Below are 20,465 nucleotides of genomic sequence, written 5' to 3'. Positions count from 1 at the left end.
GAGCAGTGAGGGGAATGTGGAGCAGTGGGCACACTTGTTCTCCAGTCCTCACTGTTTGGCTGTTTTTAAACCTAATAAATGCTTGTGCTTTGAAGACTCACTTGGGATGGAATATGAGAATTGGTAACACTGGGCTGTGACAAAGAGATATTTGGGTTTTTCTTCCCTTTTAAAAAAATAAGCAGCTTAAGAAGTTTGTTCCCTTTTTGGGAAAAGGGGGTCCAAGACCATTCAACTAGCCTGGACCAGTCGGAGGTCTCCTTAGAGCCTCAAACTCTCCAGGATTCTTGGATTCAGGCAAGGGTGGAGAACAGCCAAATCTGACCATCCAGGCCCCTCTCGCTCGCCCTTGGAAGTTCACAACCCTTGCCAGTCCTTAAATTTTTGCATGGATGAAGGATAGAGATACATGTGTTTGTGTAGAAACTAGCATATTGTGCAAGGGAAAAATTAACATGAATAGCCCCAACCATGTTTACTGTGGCCACACCCACCAGTGCCATGTGGCCCTCAAGGTTGCCTGGGTGGGGATGCAGCCCTGAGGCTTAGAAGGGTTCTCATTCTTGACCTTAGGCTTCCGTCCTTGAAAGGGTCTAGCAATGGCTGGTATGCAAATGGGATATTCAGAGTTAAGCCTCTTTGGCATTGGCAGAGAGAGGGGTCTCTTGTTCTCACCCTTGTTTTCTCTTTTTCCTCTTTCAGATCCACCTCTGGGTTTAGCAGCTGGAGAAGCTGAAAGGATGCCTGCTCATGTTGTGCTTCTATTGGGTGGTCAGGAGTGAAGTGAGGAGATAGACATATTGCAATTAAATGTCAGGATTTTAATGTTTAAATTAGTTTTTATTAACGACTTTAAGTGTTACAAAGCAAATAAATAAAGGAAAATAATCTTGTGTATCCATTTTCGATTCATAGTCTTTTTCACAGTTTGATTACATTCAGTATGAGACATTGTTGTCATAGACATCATGTGATGGGGGGGAGAAAGGGGGGTAATATTCTTTCATTCTATTGCATCATGTTAGTGTAGAGTTTATGTCAGCACCACGTGGGTAGGTCCTTTATTTGTATATTTTTTATTTGTATTGGCATTGCAAGAAATTAGGGGGTCCAGAGCTTGATTGGTTGTGTTCAGTTGGTTGCAGTGCAGTTTGTTTGTATGTGTTGGAGGAGGGGAGTGTTGTTGGGTCAGATTAGCCATATTGATTCATATGCTGTTGGGGGGATAAGTCATTTTCTTGTTGTGCTGTATATGTGATAAAGAGGAGCCATACCTCCGTTGCTTGTCCCTGTGCTAGTTTAAGTTTGTTGGTTAGCTTTTCTAATGGGGTAGCTTCCCATACATTTTCGTACCAGTGGTGTTCACTCCTAATAGGTCCTTCCAGTGTCTAGTTACGATGTTTCTGACTGCTGAGAATAAGTGACTTAGAGTTTCTTGTCATATCCATGTGTGTTGTTGTCCTGGAAGATATTTAATAGGGCTAGTTCTGGAGTTGCTTCTATTACCTGTTTTGTTATTGTGGTTATTTCCTGCTGCACTGACATCCAAAAGGAATGAACTTTGGGGCATTCCCACCAAATGTGGAGGTACTTGCCTATGGAGGTGTAGCCTCTCCAGCATTTAGATGAGGTCCCTGGGTGTATCAGTGCCAACTTCTGTGGTATTAAGTACCATTTATAGATAAGTTTCAGGGTAAGTTCTCTCCTTTTGACTGAAATGGATTTTAATCGTGGTTTAGACCACATTTTTTACTGTTGGGCGGGGTTTATTTTGTGTCCTATGTCATGCTCCCATTAGTTTTTAATCATGGTGAAGGGGTCTGTAGTGTCTTGGAGTAGTATTTATATATTGTAGATACCACCCCCTTCCTGTGTCCTTCCAGTGTTAGGAGATTTTCAAAATTAGCCAATAGCCTAATGGCTGCTGCTTTTGCTGCTGGATTGTTTAAGAAGGCTTGTGGTTGGTGATGGGTCAGTTGGGATACTGGAGTGTCCCCTAACTTGTATTCCCTGTATTGATAGGGTATTGTCATTTTTATAAAAGTCAGTTTGGCGATATAGGCCTTTTGCTTGCCAGGTCTTTATTTGGATGTTTTGGGATACAGGGTGGAATTTGTGGGTGATGGGCCAGGGGTATTAGTGGGGGTGGGGTCAGGGCCAATTTTCCTACTTTTCCCTTCCATTATTTAAACATGGACTGTGTGCATCTGTTTAGTCTTGTAGGAATTTCCTTAGTAAAAAGTAAAAGTGAAATTAAAATTGTGTGAATGAGAACAAGACCACAGGAGTTCAATTAAAAAATAATAATAAATAATTTATCAAAAAATAAGAAGTCAAGTCAAGCTGAAAACGTGGGGACAAACCTTCAAAGTTAGAGAGAACAGTAACAATAATAAAAAAGAATAAAAAGAATAAATAACTCGGAACAAGAAAAAAGCTGAAGAGAAAAACTAAACTAAAAATATGGTGGAGGTATAAAAATAAGATAAAATGTAATAAGAGAAGGGAAAATGGTGCTTAAGGATCAAAATATTGAGGTGAAGTTGATGAGAATGGTAAATCTTGGCCCTGCAGGCAGCTTGCAGTGAAAGGGGAGAGGGGGAGGCTAAATGTATGTGATTTTGTTTTATTTTAGTGGGGGGTTTTATGGGGGGGGGTGGAATAGCCAGCTGGTGAGCGGCTTTTCCTGGCCTGCAGTTCCAGCCCCCTCAGAGTGTCTTTCCCAACTTCCCTGGCTCTGCTGGTGGTGTACAGGGAGCAGAAAACAAAAACAAAAATACAATTTTTCAAGAAGAGAAAAATTGTTTATATAATTGATATGTGTGTGTGTATCTGTAGCCCATCCCGCAGCTGAGGGGAGCCAGATTGTGGGGGTGGTGGTTTTGTGTTCTTTCTAGTGCACCCTCCACATGGCTGGCAGAGGCTCCCCTTTAGTGGCAAAAATGGACAAATTTGTGGGTGGCCTAAACTGCACTGGGAGTCCTGCCAGACTTGGGGGCCGAGGTGCGGACAGCATCTTCTGGGAGAAGCCCTCCATGAGATGAGGTTGGTCAGCCTTCTTGCAAAAATTTACTATTTGCCCGAAAATAAATGTTGGAAATCTAATGAGACTGAAGGTACATTTTTTCACCTTTGGTGGACATGCCCAAGGATTAAGACATTCTGGGAGATGATTTACAATGAAATGAAAAAGGTATTTAAATATACCTTTCTGAAGAAACCAGAGGCCTTTCTCCTGGGCATGGTCGGCCAATTGGTGCCAAAGAAGGACAGAACTTTCTTTATGTATGCAACAACAGCAGCAAGAATACTCATCGCGAAGTATTGGAAGACACAAGATTTATCCACCTGGGAAGAATGGCAGATGAAGTTGATGGGCTATATGGAATTGGCGGAAATGACTGGCAGAATCCGAGACCAGGGAGAAGAGTCGGTGGAAGAAGACTGGAAAAAAATTAAAGATTATTTACAGAAATATTGTAAAATTAATGAGCTTTAGAAAAATGGTGGAATGAAGTTATATGGCTTTGGCAGAAATGTTATAAGGAACTAGGTACAGATAGACTGTTAATGTATTAAAGGGAAAAAATAAGGTCAGAATATGTTAAGATTAATTACAGGACAGAAAACAGAGGAAGATGGAAAGGAGTTGCTGAAACAGTTAATTGAAGTGGAATACAAAAAGGGAGGCGTGAGGAAGTCAATGAAACAAGTGAATGAATCATAGAATCATAGAGTTGGAAGAGACCACAAGGGCCATCGAGTCCAACCCCCTGCCAAGCATGAAAGATAAGCTTGAAAATATTGGAAGTGTTTTTAATTGTTCTTTTTTTAAAAAAAAAATATTTTTATTAGTTTTACAGAATAATAAAGAACAAAGAATAAAATACAAAAGTTTCATAAATCATATTTCTTTTACAAAATCTTTTGGACTTCCCCACATCTTCCCGAATCTGCATTATTTATAATACCAACTTCAGTATTTTGTTATCTTATTTCGTCGCTTATTGTATCTTTCATTTTGTCATATTACCCATTTCAATATATTTGTAACCCAATATTCATAATACAAAGTCTTCAGCTATTTATTATCTTATTTCATTACTTATTGTATCTTTCAGTTCATTATTGTATCTTTCAATTCATTACTTATTGTATCTTTCAATTTCATGTTACCAAAGTCAAAGTTATTGTAACCATGATCTTATATATTGTGATTAAAACATAATGCAATAAAGTTTTTTCTTAATTTCACCTCTCTTTTCTTGTGCCTTAATTTTCATTTCACCTAATTACCATTGCTGGGGCTAATATTTCCTAAAAAGTGCATTTTCTTAACATTCATACAGCTTATAATATTTTTGTAAATAGTCCTTAAATTTTTTCCAGTCCTCTTCCATTTTTTCTTCTCCCAAGTCTCGGATTCTGCCAGTCATTTCCGCCAGTTCCATATAGTCCATCAACTGCGTCTGCCATTCCTCCAGTGTGGGTAAATCTTGTGTCTTCCAACACTTTGCGATGAGAATTCTTGCTGCTGTTGTAGCATACATAAAAAAAGATCTATCCTTCTTTAACACATTCTGGTCTACAATGCCCAGAAGGAAGGCCTCCGGTTTCTTAGGCAAGGTATATCTAAATACCTTTTTTAACTCATTATAGATCATTTCCCAAAAGGCCTTCACTTTCGGACATGTCCACCAGAGATGAAAGAACGTCCCTTCCGCCTCTTTACACTTCCAGCATTTATTATCAGACAGGTGATATATCTTAGCAAGCTTGACTGGGGTCATGTACCACCGGTATATCATTTTCATAATGTTTTCTTTCAGGGCACTACATGCCGTGAATTTCAATCCGGTGGTCCATAACCTTTCCCAGTCCTCAAACATAATGTTATGTCCAATATCCTGTGCCCACTTTATCATGGCGGATTTGACTGTCTCATCCTGTGTATTCCATTTAAGCAGCAAGTTATACATTCTTGATAGTAATTTGTCTTTAGGTTCTAACAATTCTGACTCTAATTTCGATTTTTCCACCTGAAACCCAACCTTTTTATCTGTTTTGAAAACTTCCCGAATTTGAGCATAATGCAACCAATCTCGCACCTTGCTTTTAACATTTTCAAAACTCTGCAGCTTCCAATTGTCACCATCTTTTTCAATTAATTCCCAATATTTTGGCCAGTAGGCCTCCATGTTAAGTCTCTTACGTGCCTTGGCCTCTGCCGGTGAAAGCCACCTTGGTGTTTTGCTCTCCAATAAGTCTTTATATTTTGTCCAGACCATAAAAATTGCTCTTCTAACAATATGATTTTTGAACATTTTATGAACTTTAACCTTGTCGTACCACAAATACGCATGCCACCCAAAAGCGTTATCAAACCCTTCCAGATCTAGGACATCAGTGTTCTCTAACAAAAGCCAATCTTTCATCCAGCAGAAGGCTGTAGATTCATAATATAACCTCAAGTCTGGCAGGGCAAATCCCCCCCTTTCTTTCGCATCTGTTAGTATTTTAAACTTAATTCGGGGCTTTTTGCCCTGCCAAACGAACTTAGAGATATCCTTCTGCCACTTTCCAAAACATACCACTTTGTCCACAATCTGCAGGGTCTGAAACAAGAATAACATTTTCGGCAAAACATTCATCTTTATAGCTGCTATTCGGCCTAACAAGGAAAGTTTTAGTCTTGTCCAAGTTTCCAAATCCCTTTTGATTTCTGACCAGCATTTCTCATAGTTGTCCTTAAACAAGTTCAAGTTTTTAGAAGTCAGGTACACCCCTAGGTATTTTACCTTTTTAACCACATTTAATCCTGTCTCTTTCAAAAACTCATCTGCTTCTGTAGACGTTAGGTTCTTTGCTAAGACCTTAGTCTTTTGCTTGTTCAACTTAAATCCCGCCACCCGACCATAATCGGAAATTAAATCCAAAACTCTTTTTGTGCTAGAAACTGGCTCCTGTAATGTTAATACCAAATCATCTGCAAACGCTTTCAGTTTGTATTGTTTCACTCCAACCTCAATGCCCCGAACTGACCGGTCCCTTCTGATCATATTCAAAAGCACCTCCAGGACCGAGATAAACAATAATGGGGATAGAGGGCACCCTTGTCGTGTCCCTTTTTCAATATTGAATTCCTCCGTCACCACATTGTTTACTATCAATTTAGCTTTTTGATCTGAGTATATTGCTTCTATACCATTTTCAAACCCCCGTCCCACTCCCATCCCTTCCAAATTTTTCTTCATGAACATCCAAGAAATATTGTCAAAGGCTTTCTCCGCATCAATAAAAATTAGAACCGCTCTAGTATTAATATTTGTTTGTAAGAGTTCCAAAATGTCAATAATGTTTCTCGTATTGTCAAACAAATGCCTACCCGGGAGAAAGCCTGCTTGATCTTTGTGAATCACCTCGTTCAGTACTTTTTTAAATCTATTTGCCAAAATATCTGCAAAAATTTTGTAATCCACATTTAGGAGTGAGATGGGACGGTAGTTCTTAAGTTGAGTCTTTTCAGTTTCTGTTTTAGGAATCAATGTGATGAAGGCTTCTTTCCACGTTTCTGGTGCCTTCTTACCCTCCATGATCTGGTTACATACCTCCATCAAGGGTTGTATCAAATAGTCTTTCAAAACCTTATAATATTTGGAGGTAAGTCCGTCAGGGCCTGGAGATTTGCCTAATTGGAGGTTCTGTATGGCACTCTCGATTTCCTGCTGTGAAACTTTAACATTCAGGGTTGTTCTCATTTCCTGGGAAATTTTTTGTAATCCGTTAGTTTGGATAAATTGATCTATCTCAGATTCTTTCTGCGGCCCTTGTGCATAAAGATCTTTGAAATATCTCTGGAAACATTTCCTAATTTCTTCAGGCTTCTGAACCATTCTTCCTTCAATCTCTAGATTTGTAACTGTATTTAGTTTTTGTCTTTTTTTCAACTGCCATGCTAGCAGTTTCCCACACTTGTTTGCTGACTCGAAAGATCTTTGTCTCATTTGTTTAATTTTCCACTCCACTTCTTGGTTTATCAATTTCATGTATTGGGCCTGGAAAAATTTCACTTCTCTCAGCACTTCCTTAGACTTGGGCCTGGATCTTAATTTCCTTTCACCCTCACTTATTCTCTCCAATATCTTCTGCTTCTTTTCATTCCAGAGTCTTTTCTTTACAGTATTTTGTTGTATGAGAAACCCTCTCATCACCGCTTTACTTGCGTCCCAGATTGTTCTTTTTTCCACCGTAGTGTTTAAGTTTATCTCAAAATAATCTTTTAAGGTTTTTTGGGCCTTCTTCACAATCTCCTGATCTCTGAATAAAGTGTCATTCATTTTCCATCGGAAGGATCCGGTTATGTTTAGTCTCAATTCCATTTTCAAAGCATTATGGTCGGAGCAAGTTTTTGGGCAGATTTCCACTTTTCTAGTTTTAGGTGCCAGTCCTTTAGTTATCCATATTTGGTCGATTCGTGTCCATGACTGATGAGCTTCAGAGAAGAAAGTTCCTTCTTTTCCTAGGGGGTTCTTGACTCTCCATATATCAATCAAATCCATATTGTCTGTCATTTCAAAAAAAGTTTTAGGTAGTCTGCCTTCTTTTGTTATATTTGCACTCTGCGACTTATCCATATTTACAGAGACAACCCCATTCATATCTCCCAACATAATGATGTTGTTATAGTCTAGATAGTCCAGTAAAGTCTCATGCAGCTTCTTAAAGAATTCCGATTTTCCATCATTTGGTGCATAGATTCCTAATATCAAAAATTTTTCTCCATGTGTATAAATTTCAATAGCCAAAATTCTGCCTTGTTCATCTTTAAATAGAAATTTCGGTGACAGGCTCTCCTTTGCATAAATCACTACTCCTCTTTTCTTAACTCTGTCCGAAGAAGTAAATTCTTGGCCTAACCTTTTATTAATTAGCACTTTCCGATGAAGCCTTGTCACATGTGTTTCTTGCAGGCAAATAATGTCCAATTGTTCTTTCTTCAATATATGAAATACTTTCCTTCTTTTTTCTGGAGAATTTCCGCCATTTATATTCCAACTAAGAAGTTGCAGAGACATCCTGAATCAATTTATGGGCCTTACAATGGGGTGTCTAGATCACCCGTTCCCGGCGGTGGCAGTGATGGTCCAGCTCCAGGCTGTTTGGTTTCTGGTGGTGGGGGTGGCCAAGACGCAACTGCTCCTTTCTGGAGGTCTTCCCCGTTGTCGTAAAGAAACTTCTGCTGGTCCTCTGGTGTTCTGATTCTTATTTTCCTTCCTTTATAGCTGAATGATAGTCCTTGCGGAAACTCCCACCTATAAGGGATTGTGTTGTTTCTCAACAGCTTTGCCAATTCTAAGTATGAGGCTCTAAGATCCAATAACAATTTGGGTATGTCTCTGTAAATTTCAGCCTTTTTACCTTCTATCTCTAGGGATTTTTTGAAATGTAGGCCTAGTATCTTGTCTCTTTCTTCTCTTGATCTCAAAATAACCAAACAGTCTCTGGACTTGTCTTTCTTCACCGATCTGCCCAATCTAAATGCAGTCACAATTTTAAAGTCTTTATCTTCTTCTATTCCCCAAAATTTGGAGAATAAAAGTGTCAAAAATCCCTCCAAATTACCTTCCTCCAATTCTGGGACAGCTCTCAACCTAAGGTTATTCTCCTTGTTTCTCAATTCCACCATCGACAGGTAGGCCTGTTGTTCCCCTACCTGTCTTTGCAGAGGCTTGATTTCACCTTTAATCTCATCAACTTTTTTGCTTGCTTGCTCCGCTTTTTGATAGGCTTCCACAGCTAATTTATGGTTTTCAGCTGTAGCTCCTTGTAGATTCTCAATTGCCTGTGTATTCTGAGAGACCTTTTCAGATAATGCACCAATAGTAGTTGTTGCTTGGTCTATTTTTAGTGATTGATTGTCCACTTTTTGATTTAAAATTGCTAATTGTTCTAAAATTTGTTTCAAAACTGTGTCAGATCCTCCTGTTGCCATGTCCTCTTCAGCAGGCTGTTCAGCCTCCACCTCCTGTGCTGTCAGGACGGTTGGAACAGATGATCTGCGATGATGAGCTAAAGTTGTTTGGACAGGTTGCACAGGCTTCCTTTCTTTTTCTTTCTCTTTTTCTCTTTCTTTAGCTTTGGCTGCTCTTGTTTTCCCTGTGCCACTCATTCCACACCTGCCTCTTGTTCAAGGTCAAATTTTCCTTTATTCCATGAGAAAGCAAGTCCAGAGTACAAACAATTAAACCACAGAAATTCCAAACAAAGTATGTTTCCCAGGCCTCTGTAACTCCACAATCCTCTAGGGGGAGTATCTTAAAGTTTCAGGGAAGGAGAGGATTTTTCCGCCATTTAAAGTTTCTATAATCTCTTTTTTTAATTTGTAATTCCAAGACAATAAGGAAGGTTCGCAGAGTCCTCTACTTTTTAAGCTAAAACCGCTAGGAGCCAGATTGGTAATTGCAACAGTGTTTTAAAGTCTCAATATATGTAGCAACTTAAAATCTTGTTACTATAGTCCGCAGTTTGACAGCTCAGTTACGACTGACAGCCCGACGACTTGCGTTCTTGAAACAAAGTCCCAAATACAAGTCCCATAGGCAGAAATAAAGTCTCTCTTGGTCTTTTAAATAAGAAGACTGCAAATTCTGTAAATGCACAATAGTTCCACTTTACAAAGCTCCCATTAAGCGCCTCAGCGCTCCTCTGTGCCTTTGCTTTGATCTTGTAAGCAGTATCGGGAGACGGACTTCCTTTTACTCGTCACCCGTTTTCAAACCCGAAAAAAAGATATTTTAAGTCCAAATTGTAGTTCACTTTACTCACGGGTATGTTACTTGCCAAATTGATGTTCACAGGAAGAAAGGTCGGCGCTCATCAGCAGCAGCTGCGCGGCTTCGCCTCCCGCAGAAAGAGCGATGAACTCACAGCGCCGCTCCCCCTTTCGCGCTCCGGAGCCCCTTACGGGGTCCCTTCCACACTTCTGGGGGAGTTCCTGGCGCCCGCCGAGTCCCACGGCCACGGGCTCCCTCTGCCCGTGGTTTTTCCTAACGGGTCGTCGCTATGCCGCAGCGAACGACCCTTTCCTGCGGAGCCCCTCTTCAGACAGTGAAGAGGACCGCCATCGCCGTTTCGCGCCGCCTCCGGAAGTCCGTGTTTTTAATTGTTCTTGTTTTGTTTTGTTAATTTAATATTTTATGTAGTGTTTTTGTTTCTGTTTCTGTTTTTGTATTGTATTATATTGATTTGTTTAATTCTTTTTTTTTTCTTTTTGTAATCTTTAAACTCTTAATAAATATTATTTTTTTAAAAATAATGAGATGAGGTTGGTCAGCCTTCACTCCTGGGCACTGCCATCTTCCCTCCCTTCGTGCTCCCCCCCCCCCCAACGTCTGCAACTCACTGATTCCGCACTCACAATCAGGATGAGAAGGTAAGGAGGGAGAAGAGGTCTATGCAGTGTCTGCCCCACTGCAGGACAGGGACAAGCCCTGTGGCATGGCTCTCCGGGGTTTCTGAGTCCCGCTGGGTCAGTCTCGGGATTGAGATTCCCTGGGAAGATTTGTTTCTCCCCTAGCAGCTTGCCGAGCCTATGGCGGTCACTGTCTTGCCTCACCAACTTGTGATTCCCAGCCACTGATACTCAGATGCACATTGCTTCCCAACAGCAGAGGCAGAATATAGCAGAAATGGCCTCTGTTCCTGGGTTTTTCCAAAATCATGGAGACCAGGACTCATTTTCTCTTAAAAATAATTGTGCACAATTCATTGGGAACAGTAGTTTCCACAAAATCTGTGCATGTGCTCCCAGGCTTCCTTTTGTGGCGTCATGGAAGCTCTTCTCTGCATTCTTTCTTCTTCTAGAAATAGCATTAATTACAGAATTGCAACTTGTGAATTAACATAAATAGTTCTTGAGCGGTGTCTGGTTTTATTGCCTCATTCTCATCATGCTATATTTAAGGAGGCTGCTATTCTCTATTGGTGTCCCCCCCCCCTTTAGCTTTATTGTGGTAGTAGCTGATCTTTCTATGTTTGTTATGCACACCTGTCACCCAGCATCAGCGCCTTATCTTGGTATCTACTAGTGAAGTCATGGCCAGTTGTTGGATAATCAGCTAAGAAAATCTGTGGTCACAGAAAGAAAAGGGAAGTACAGTGGTGCCTCGCAAGACGAAATTAATCCGTTCCGTGAGGCTCTTCGTATAGCAGTTTTTTCGTCTTGCGAAGCAAGCCCATTGACAGTTTAGCGGATTAGCGCTATTAGCGGTTTAGCGGCTTATCAGCGGATCAGCTGATAAGCGGCTTAGGGCTTAGGAAAAGGGGGGGGAAAGGGAAAAAACCCCGCAGGAACTCACAAGACATTTTCGTCTTGCGAAGCAAGCCCATAGGGAAATTCGTTTTGCGAAGCGCCTCCAAAACGGAAAACCGTTTCGTCTAGCGGGTTTTCCATCTTGCGAGGCGTTCGTCTTGCGCGGCACCACTGTACTGAATGAAACTTGTTTGCTTTGCAATAAAAATAGCAGTTTTTGCACACATGCATAGACACTCACACTCCATTGGGGGAAACCAAAAAAAGAGGGGGATGGGACTTAAGTAAATACAACCTGCAAATTTTAATCTTCAGTAGCTGTTGACTGAGACAGCCCTGGCTTCATTTAAATGAAATTAGCCCTTCTTAATCTCTGGTTCTGCTGCCACTGAGGGATTGCAGAATGTTTATGAACATTTGAACTGCTCCAAAGGTTGTGTTTTTAAAACACTTATCTGCCAGGAAAGCCAAGGGACGGATGACTTTGTGTGCTGTTAATAGGATGGCATTCATAGATGGGAGCAACAGGCACTCTGAGGAGCAATAGACTTCTAAGACGAGAGAGAGAGAAGGAGGAGGAGCAGGGATGCAGAACAGTTACACCAGTATTTCATAGAAAGCTCCATTCTGCAACTTGTGTAAGAAGGTGCTGAACCTGTGGCTCTCCTGCATATAAAAACACACACCAAAACTTCACAAGTCCCAAAGGGTCCTTTCACCCGTTGTTCTTTCCCCACATGAAAACCATATACATGAGGATCCACTGGCAATGTAAACTGCTGCTGTTTGTATTTTCAAAGGAGGAATGTTTTTCCTCCCTGATTGGTGCAAGCTGGATTTCCTTCAGCAGAGAATTTTAGTAGTTACTGTACAGCAATGGATTTCCTGCATGAAGAAGGGGCAGAATGAGGTCCTCTTCCAAAATGTTTCTGTTTTCAAGTGGGATTCAATCACGTACCAGCAAATCTGTGTTGTGCAATGGAAGTTGATGTGATACTCTTGTGCAACAAACCAGCTCCCTGGACTTTGCAATAAAGAAAGCAAAGAAAATGCACTGGAAAGTATGGCATAACAATTGCTTTACATTATGTCATATAACCCTGCAAACAAATTGGAATGGGTACTTAATAAACAGCCAACACTGTCAAACCTGCCTGCAAGCTATGTGCAACCAGAGCCGATGTTCAATAAACACATCGTCTGGAAGTATCCTACATGATATGTTAAAAGTTCTCTTTCAGCTATAAATATTAACCCAAACACCCTTAGTTTAATCTTAAATCTGTTTCTATCTAGCTCCATCTAACCTGATAATGAGCCCCGCTTACATGGAAGTCAACTTGTGGGACCTTTTAAGTTAACTTTACCCCTCAACAGCATGTAAAGAAAAAGGCTGCAAAGAAAATACAGTATAAAGGAGAAAGCAAGTATTAAAATTACCAGTATGTATAGTTGTTGAGCTGACTTAAGCCTTTTATGTTAATGTTTCACCCCTAGACATTGGTATTGGTTGTTTCAGTTTTCATTTGCATCTTCAAAAGAGTTTAATAGAGAATTCACACCTTTAAAAAATGAACAATTAGAAAAAGTAAATTTGCATATGATTCCACTGCCGCTGAATGACGTTTCCTGTAACTCATCTTAACAATGATACAAGTAGGGGGTTTTCCATCATGCCCTGATCAAAGGAAATAACTTTGCCCACTTCCAACTTTATCCTTTCCCCTGCTTTCCCTTGCCCTTTTTTTTTTAAACTGAACTTAAGGAATAGTTTAAAGAAATTCAGAAATATGGAACTGGTGCCTTTTTTAGCTTTGGACAAAAGCCGCTGGAAACATGAAGACGAGCTAGAGCAGGTGGTTATATGCACACACACACACACACACACACACACACACTGTTACATTTATAAAATCACTAGGCCTTATTATACTTCACCCCCACCCCCTTGGTTATAAATAGAAGTTGGCTCATCACAAGTTGTTGACCTCAAAATTCTTTGCATTGATCGTCCAACGCATTGGCCTGTGCTGCAACCTAGAAAAAGGACTCTTGTCAGCTGTACTCTCAGATGCCAAGCATGCCACTCGCACTGGCTGGCGGGTTAAAGCTGTTTGAGTTAATTGTAAACGAATGTGAGAAATGATGGGAAGTTGATGCTTCGCACCCAACAATGCCAGAAAGCATACCCTAAGGGAGGAGGGAATCATTTCACATATTTGTTTAAAACCTAAAAACCACAGGTGCTGTACAATAGTTAAATTGTAGAAGGATGTGCCAAAGATGGCAATGAGCTACTGAGCTAAGTTCAAGGTGCTGGTTTAGGTGCAGCTTGTGATCAAGATGCCTGATGTATCATCTTGCCCCTTATATACCTAGTTGATCATTGCACTCTGCAGGTGAGGGTCTCCCACAGATACCATCTGTTCTGCTCAATGTAGGAATCAGAACTTTAGTGGCACCTGCCTTTTGGAATGCTCTCCCTGTAAATATTAGGCATCTTCAGTCTGGCTTGGCAGTTATATAGCAGACTCCCACAGTAAGGTCCCTGTTGTGTCTATCTCCTACAATTTTTACCCACATACTCTCAATCTCCCTTCCATGCTCCAAGTCATGGATCTCTTCACAAGTGTAACCAACATTTGCATATAATGCTGCTACTCCCTTCCTTTTTGACCTCTTCATTTTAAGCAGGTTGTACTCCTCAAATTCTACATTCCAGTCATGAGCCTCACCCCACCAAGATTCAGTAATACCTATTAGGATCATATTTAACATTCCGAAATGCGTTCAAGTTCTTCTTGCTTGTTTCCCATGCTCTGTGCATTGATGTAGAGACAAGTGAAACCAAAAGGCATTCCTCCACACACTGCTGCCTCTGTCCCCTCTCTGTAGAGAGTCACCTGCTACCACCTTCCTTCTCTGGTTGATCTCTGATTGAGTTGCAACTAATCAAATCACTCCCAACAATTAAACAAAGGCACATTGAAAGGTAATGGCTGTATTCAGCGTTCGAGGATCTGCTTTGCACCCTGCTGAGAGCCTGAGGGCCCTGCTCCTGCCTATCTCCACCTGGTCCAGGTGGCAGCCTATGCCCTTTTAAAATGTGGGGGTTTTGGGGGGTGGGTATATATTTTGTGGTTTTATATTTTGATTTTGTTCTGTAAACCACCCTGAGACCTCTAGGTATAGGGCGGTATATAAATTGAATTATTATTATTATTAATAATAATAATAATAATAAATAATGGATTACAAGTTCAATCCCTGGCAACTGCAAGTAGTGCTAGGAATGCCCCTCTGCCTGAAACCTGCCAAGCAATACTGTGCCAGATGCACCTGATTTGTCTGAAAGTAGCTTCCTGCTTAAATCGGCTTTTTTCTGAGCCACAAGGACTAAAATCTTTATTGTTTTTAGAGGACAGGACCGTGGCTCAGTGGTGGCGTATCTGCTTTGCACACAGAAGGTCCCAGGTTCAATCCCTGGAATCTCCAGGTAATGCTGGGAACTTACCCTGATTGAAACCCTGGAGAGCTGCTGCCAGTCAGTGAAGACAGTCTGGAGCTAGAGGGACCTAATGGTCTGACTCAGTATAAGGCAGCTAATTTTAATTCTTTGTGTTTCCCAGTTGTGCTGTAATATGCCTTGAGCTATAGGTCCGGAACTGCATTTTTTTAAAACTACGCAGCAATGTTGGTGGCAGCCTGGCAATTGAGGATAGAGTTTCTGGCTTTTATAGCTTCAAATGTAGCAGAGGCTGGACGTCTCCAAAAGGCATTCCTATTTGACAGCTGCTCTGTAGTCAGTCTGGCTGGCTAGTGTCCAGTTTTTGGCAAACAGGTGCTCTGGGTTGCGGGCGTGGGGAGGTGGGGGATAAAGCAAGCATCCAGTTAGCATATTTGGTACGCAACACGAAATGGGCACAATATTCTAACCAATGTTCAGGGTTTGCATGCATTTGGTCCTGGGCCAGTCAACCCCCAGAATTTCTAGATGAAACACTGTCTGCCAGAAGATTTCTATGTAAGCTGCTGTGACCCTCGATGCTGGTCAGCAGAGGCACCTACTGTCGGTATCTCCTTAGCCAAAGGTGAAAGTAGCCCTCAGGACAGTTATATAGTTTCCAGGGTTTCCAAATATTACAGGGTTTGGCTTCTTTTTAATGGTTCCACTTTCTCCCTGTTTAAAGCACTGTTTCTGCAAGAGCTTTGGTATTTATTTTTTTCAACCCATCCCTGCTAAAAGAAAAAGCCACTTTATAGCATGTTCTCTGGATTTCCCCCCTCTGTGTGTGTGTGCTTGTGTGTTTGTGTTTCCCTTCCCCCTTTTATCTGTGGTGGTCACCATTTTTCCCACATGCTTTTTATGGTGTCTTTTGTTCTGGCTGCCATTTTCTTTTTCTTTTGGTGGTGTCCTTTTTGGTGGGTTCCCATTTTCTTTTTTGTGGTGACCATCATTTCATCCCTTCCATTTTTCTGTGATAGCCATCAAGTCCCTTCTATTTTCATTTCATATTAGCTCCAGAATGATACACAGCAAAAAAATATGGAGGGCACCAAGCTGACAAAAGTCGCTTGCTGCTGTACACCATTATGACTTGGTTTTTAAAAATAAAAAGTATTTTACACTCTAGGTCTGTTCTGTATTTCCTTTTAAGCTACCATTAAGACCAGGGCATTGTTGAGACTGCAAAATTGTGGCCATTTCAGAAATGAATAGGGTGGGGTCAGTGCTTTTTTCCTATAATATTCCTATAATTTTCTCTTAGAGTGGCAATGGCATTCACCTGAGAGGTGTTGGAATTGAGTTCTGGGGACTTCTGGCTGAAAAAAATCCTCAGGTGAGATGAACTCATTAGAACAACAGATACAGAAGCCTCACTCCCCAGAACGTGGGTTGAAATTTCTCCACTCTATGCATAAATTTGATGAGATGTCCTCTTTAATTTTTCTGCCCGCAAATAAGGCAGAACATTTTTCAATGGGTCTGCTCTGAGTTGGAATAACATTGGATACAATCCTGTACATTTAAAACTACAGGCAACTCCCTGTTTGTGCGGGGGTTGTGTTCCATGTCATTGCACACTTGTGTGAAATTGAGAACCCATTGAAAAAGCCTGAAAACACCCTTTTATACCCCCGTCCCCCCTCCACTCTGCCCTTTTAGTGACGTTTCCAGGATACTTCTGGGCTTGGTGCTTGGTGTGTTTGTGTGTGCAATTGCGCACATATTGGTCACATGTAAAATGAGAGTTGCCTGTACAGTGGTACCTCGGGTTACATACGCTTCAGGTTACAGATGCTTCAGGTTACAGACTCCGCTAACCAAGAAATAGTACCTCGGGTTAAGAACTTTGCTTCAGGATGAGAACAGAAATCGTGCTCCGGCGGCGCAGCGGCAGCAGGAGGCCCCATTAGCTAAAGTGGTGCTTCAGGTTAAGAACAGTTTCAGGTTAAGAACGGACCTCCGGAATGAATTAAGTACTTAACCCGAGGTACCACTGTACTGTATATCATACCACTTTAACTAGGTGTGTGTTATGTACTGAGTTGAATAGGATCCAAACTGCAGCAGTCTGATTGGTCCTAGAACAATAGGCTCCAAAAGGCAGCAGTCTGATTGGTCCTAGAACAATAGGATTCAGAATGCAGCAGTCTGATTGGTCCTAGAACAATGCAGCAGTATGATTGGTTAGCAGGAACCACCCAATCATGCTCCAGATAGAAGTGAATCCACAACCTGATTGGCCTACAGTAGAATCCTGGAATTAGCCAATCATGTGCAGCCCATTGTGTAAATAATGTATATAAAGCAGATACTTTGAGGGGACATTCATTCATTCCTCCTCACCACTATGAGCTGAATAAAGAGCATGAAATCACTTTGCGACTCTGAGTATATTTCACTGGCGACGAAGGTGGGATCCCGCTGAGCTGACTGCCACACACAGCACCGCAGCACCGCCACCTGCCGCACCGCTGCCTCGCACCGTGTATCCAGGCTTCAGCTCCGGGACACAAGGAACTCAGAATGGCAACTGACAGCAGCTTCTCGCCATTCAACCCAGCATCTGGAGACTGGGAAGCGTACGCCTCCCGTTTCACCTTCCTCCTAGAAGCCAAAGGGGTCACCGATGAAGAAGACGCCAAGAAGAGGGCAATATTCTTCAGCGTCTGCGGAGAGGAGACATTTGAAATCGCCCGGGCTCTCCTTGCGCCTGAAGACGTCGCTACTGTTCCATACAAAACAATAATGGAACAGCTGAAGGGGCACTTTTCGCCACAGCCCTCAGTGGTGGCTCGTCGAAATGCCTTCTACGCAAAGCGGCAAGCCCCTGGGGAAACCATAACTGGGTTTGTGACCTCTCTCCGCCAAGCTGCCCGGTTCTGCAACTTCTCAGAGCTGGAGAACATGCTTCGTGACCGCCTCGTCGGTGGCCTGAAGGATGAGAAGCTGCAACGACGCCTCTACGCTAAGAAGAACCTAACGTTCCAGGTCGCTCTGGAGGAGGCCCTGGCAACGGAAGCTGCTGAGAGGTCGACGCAAGAGGCACGGCTGAGCCAGCCGTCCCAACCGAGGGTCCACCACGAAGACCTCACCAACGACTCGGGATCCGACAGGGAGGAGGTGCACCGAGTACAGCAGCGCACTCAAGCAGCCCACATACCACAGCTGCCTCGACGAGAAGGAGGGAACTGCGCAAGCTGTGGAGAAAGTCACGAGAGGAGGACCTGCCGTTTCCGCAACGCAGAGTGCAGGCAGTGCAGAAAATTGGGACACATCGCCCGGGTGTGTCGGGCTCGGCCCACCCGAAGCCAGGCATCAGATGACCAATCCAAGAGCCCCAGGTCCCGGGGCCCAACGCACCAAGGCAACTCGACGGAGCTCACAGACTTCCAGGTATACCAGTTGCCCCACCCCAACGTAGAGAAAATTTATGTAGAGGTACAGATAGAGGGGGCCCCATGCCGCATGGAGCTTGACACGGGTTCAACTCTATCCATAATCTCGGCAAGGACCTTAAGGAAACTGTGTCCTACTGGGGGTCCCAAACTCAGGCCGGCCCCATTCACCCTCCGGGACTTCCAGAAACGTAAGGTCCCCACAATGGGGGTGGGGACCTTCAGGGTGCAATACCGAGGGCGGACGCGGCAACTGGACTTGCTTGTGGTCAAGGGCCCCTACATTAGCTTACTGGGGTTGGCATGGTTTGGACCACTGGGACTAGCCATCACCGGGGTGAACCACATGAGCTTACAAGTGGACGTGGACGCCATATGCAAGGAGTTTCCGGGGGTTTTCGATGGGAAATTGGGACAGTATACGGGCCCCCCCATTGCTCTACAGCTTGACCCCGCAGTACGACCAGTCAGGCTCAAGGCCCGCCGGGTCCCATTCGCCCTGAAACCCCGTATAGACGAGGAATTGGACCGACTCGTGGAGCAAGGAGTGCTGGAGCCGGTGCCTAATGCCCCCTGGGAAACCCCAATCGTCACACCCGTCAAGCCTAATGGTTCGGTCCGCATCTGCGCAGACTACAAATGTACCATAAACAAGGCCCTCATGGCCCATGCATACCCAGTGCCAGTGGTCAGCCATGTCCTTGCCACCCTGGCTGGGTCGAAAATTTTTGGCAAGCTGGACTTGGCCCAAGCATATCAACAGCTGCCAGCAGATGAGGCCACAGCAGAGGCACAGACGATTGTGACGCACAGAGGAGCGTTCAGGGTAAAGCGGCTGCAATTCGGGGTCAGCGTGGCACCAGGCATATTCCAGAATCTAATGGACTCTCTCCTTAAAGGGATTCCTGGTGTCACCCCCTTCTTTGATGATGTGTTGATTGCCGGGCCCACACCAGAGGAGTTTGAGGACCGCCTCCGCACTGTTCTGCACCGTTTCCAGATGGCGGGTCTCAAGGTGAAGCGGGAAAAATGTCTACTAGGAGTGCCTCAAGTGGACTTTCTGGGATTTATGGTGGATGCAGAAGGGGTTCACCCGACTGGGGACAAGGTACGGGCCATTTGTGATGCCCCAGCGCCCAAGAACAAGACTGAACTTCAGGCCTTCTTGGGATTATTGAACTTTTACCATTCCTTCCTTCCCCACAAGGCGGCGGTAGCGGAGCCCCTACACAGACTCCTGGACAAGCGGGCCCCTTGGGTGTGGGGCCAGCGCCAGGAGGCCGCATTCCAGGCAGTCAAGGACTTGCTTGTCTCAAACTCGGTCTTGGCACACTTCGACGAGAGGCTGCCGGTGGTGCTAGCATGCGACGCCTCGCCCTATGGCATCGGCGCTGTCCTGGGACACCAACTCCCGGATGGAAGAGAGGTACCGGTAGCATACTTTTCCCAGACACTCAACGAAACCGAGCGGAACTACTCGCAAATCGACAAGGAGGGTCTGGCAATCGTGAAGGGAGTAAAAAAATTCCATGATTTCTTGTACGGGCGGCCCTTCACCGTGGTGACTGACCACAAGCCGTTGCTTGGCTTGTTTGCCCCCGAAAAGCAGACCCCCCAAGTGCTGTCTCCTCGCGTCCTCAGGTGGTCAATTTTCCTTGCCAGCTACCAGTATGCACTGATTCACCGCCCTGGAAAGGCGATGGGCCATGCAGACGCCCTCAGCAGGCTACCACTACCGGAAACAGGCCCCGACCCAGCACCTGCACAAGAGGTTATGAGCCTGGAGCTGCTTCCTGACCGCCCCATTCAGGCACAAGAAGTTGCACACCATTCCAAGAAAGATAGGGTCATCTCCCGGGTCCTGGACTGGGTGTGGAGGGGATGGCCCAGCCGCAGCCCCGGGCCAGAATTCGCCGGCTACACAACCCGCAAACATGAACTGTCAGCCCACAAGGGGTGCCTGTTATGGGGAAGCAGGGTCGTTGTTCCCCAGCCCCTCCGCAAAAGGGTCCTCACAGCCCTACACGAGACACACCCAGGGGTAGTAAGAATGAAGGCCCTTGCCAGGAGTTATGTGTGGTGGCCGGGGATCGACGGAGAGATAGAGGCCTGGGTCAAACACTGCCAGGCCTGCCAGGAATCCCGCCCAGATCCCCCAAGGGCCCCAGTCCAGTCCTGGGAGTCCGCCCGAGCACCATGGTCACGCCTGCATGTGGACTTCGCTGGCCCCTTTCAGGGGAAAACATTCTTC

At 43.9% G+C, this 20,465-nt stretch overlaps 1 protein-coding gene across 7 annotated transcripts in view; it reads left to right on the top strand.

Annotated features, from left to right (window-relative positions):
• Positions 1-901, top strand: part of NUP214 (nucleoporin 214) — an 80,970-nt gene extending 80,069 nt beyond the window's left edge. For all 7 annotated transcript variants that reach the window (XM_081848456.1, XM_081848455.1, XM_081848451.1 and 4 more), the window contains one exon: positions 703-901. In XM_081848456.1, coding sequence (XP_081704582.1) covers positions 703-736 — 34 coding nt within the window. In that variant the 3' untranslated portion in view covers positions 737-901. The remainder of the gene's footprint in view (positions 1-702) is intronic.
• Positions 902-20,465: the final 19,564 nt, after the last annotated feature.

The sequence above is a fragment of the Podarcis erhardii genome (genome assembly GCF_964252035.2).
Source record: "Podarcis erhardii genome assembly, chromosome: Z".
In the NCBI taxonomy this organism is placed as follows: Eukaryota; Metazoa; Chordata; class Lepidosauria; order Squamata; family Lacertidae; genus Podarcis; species Podarcis erhardii.
This window is presented reverse-complemented; position numbering and strand designations above follow the sequence as displayed.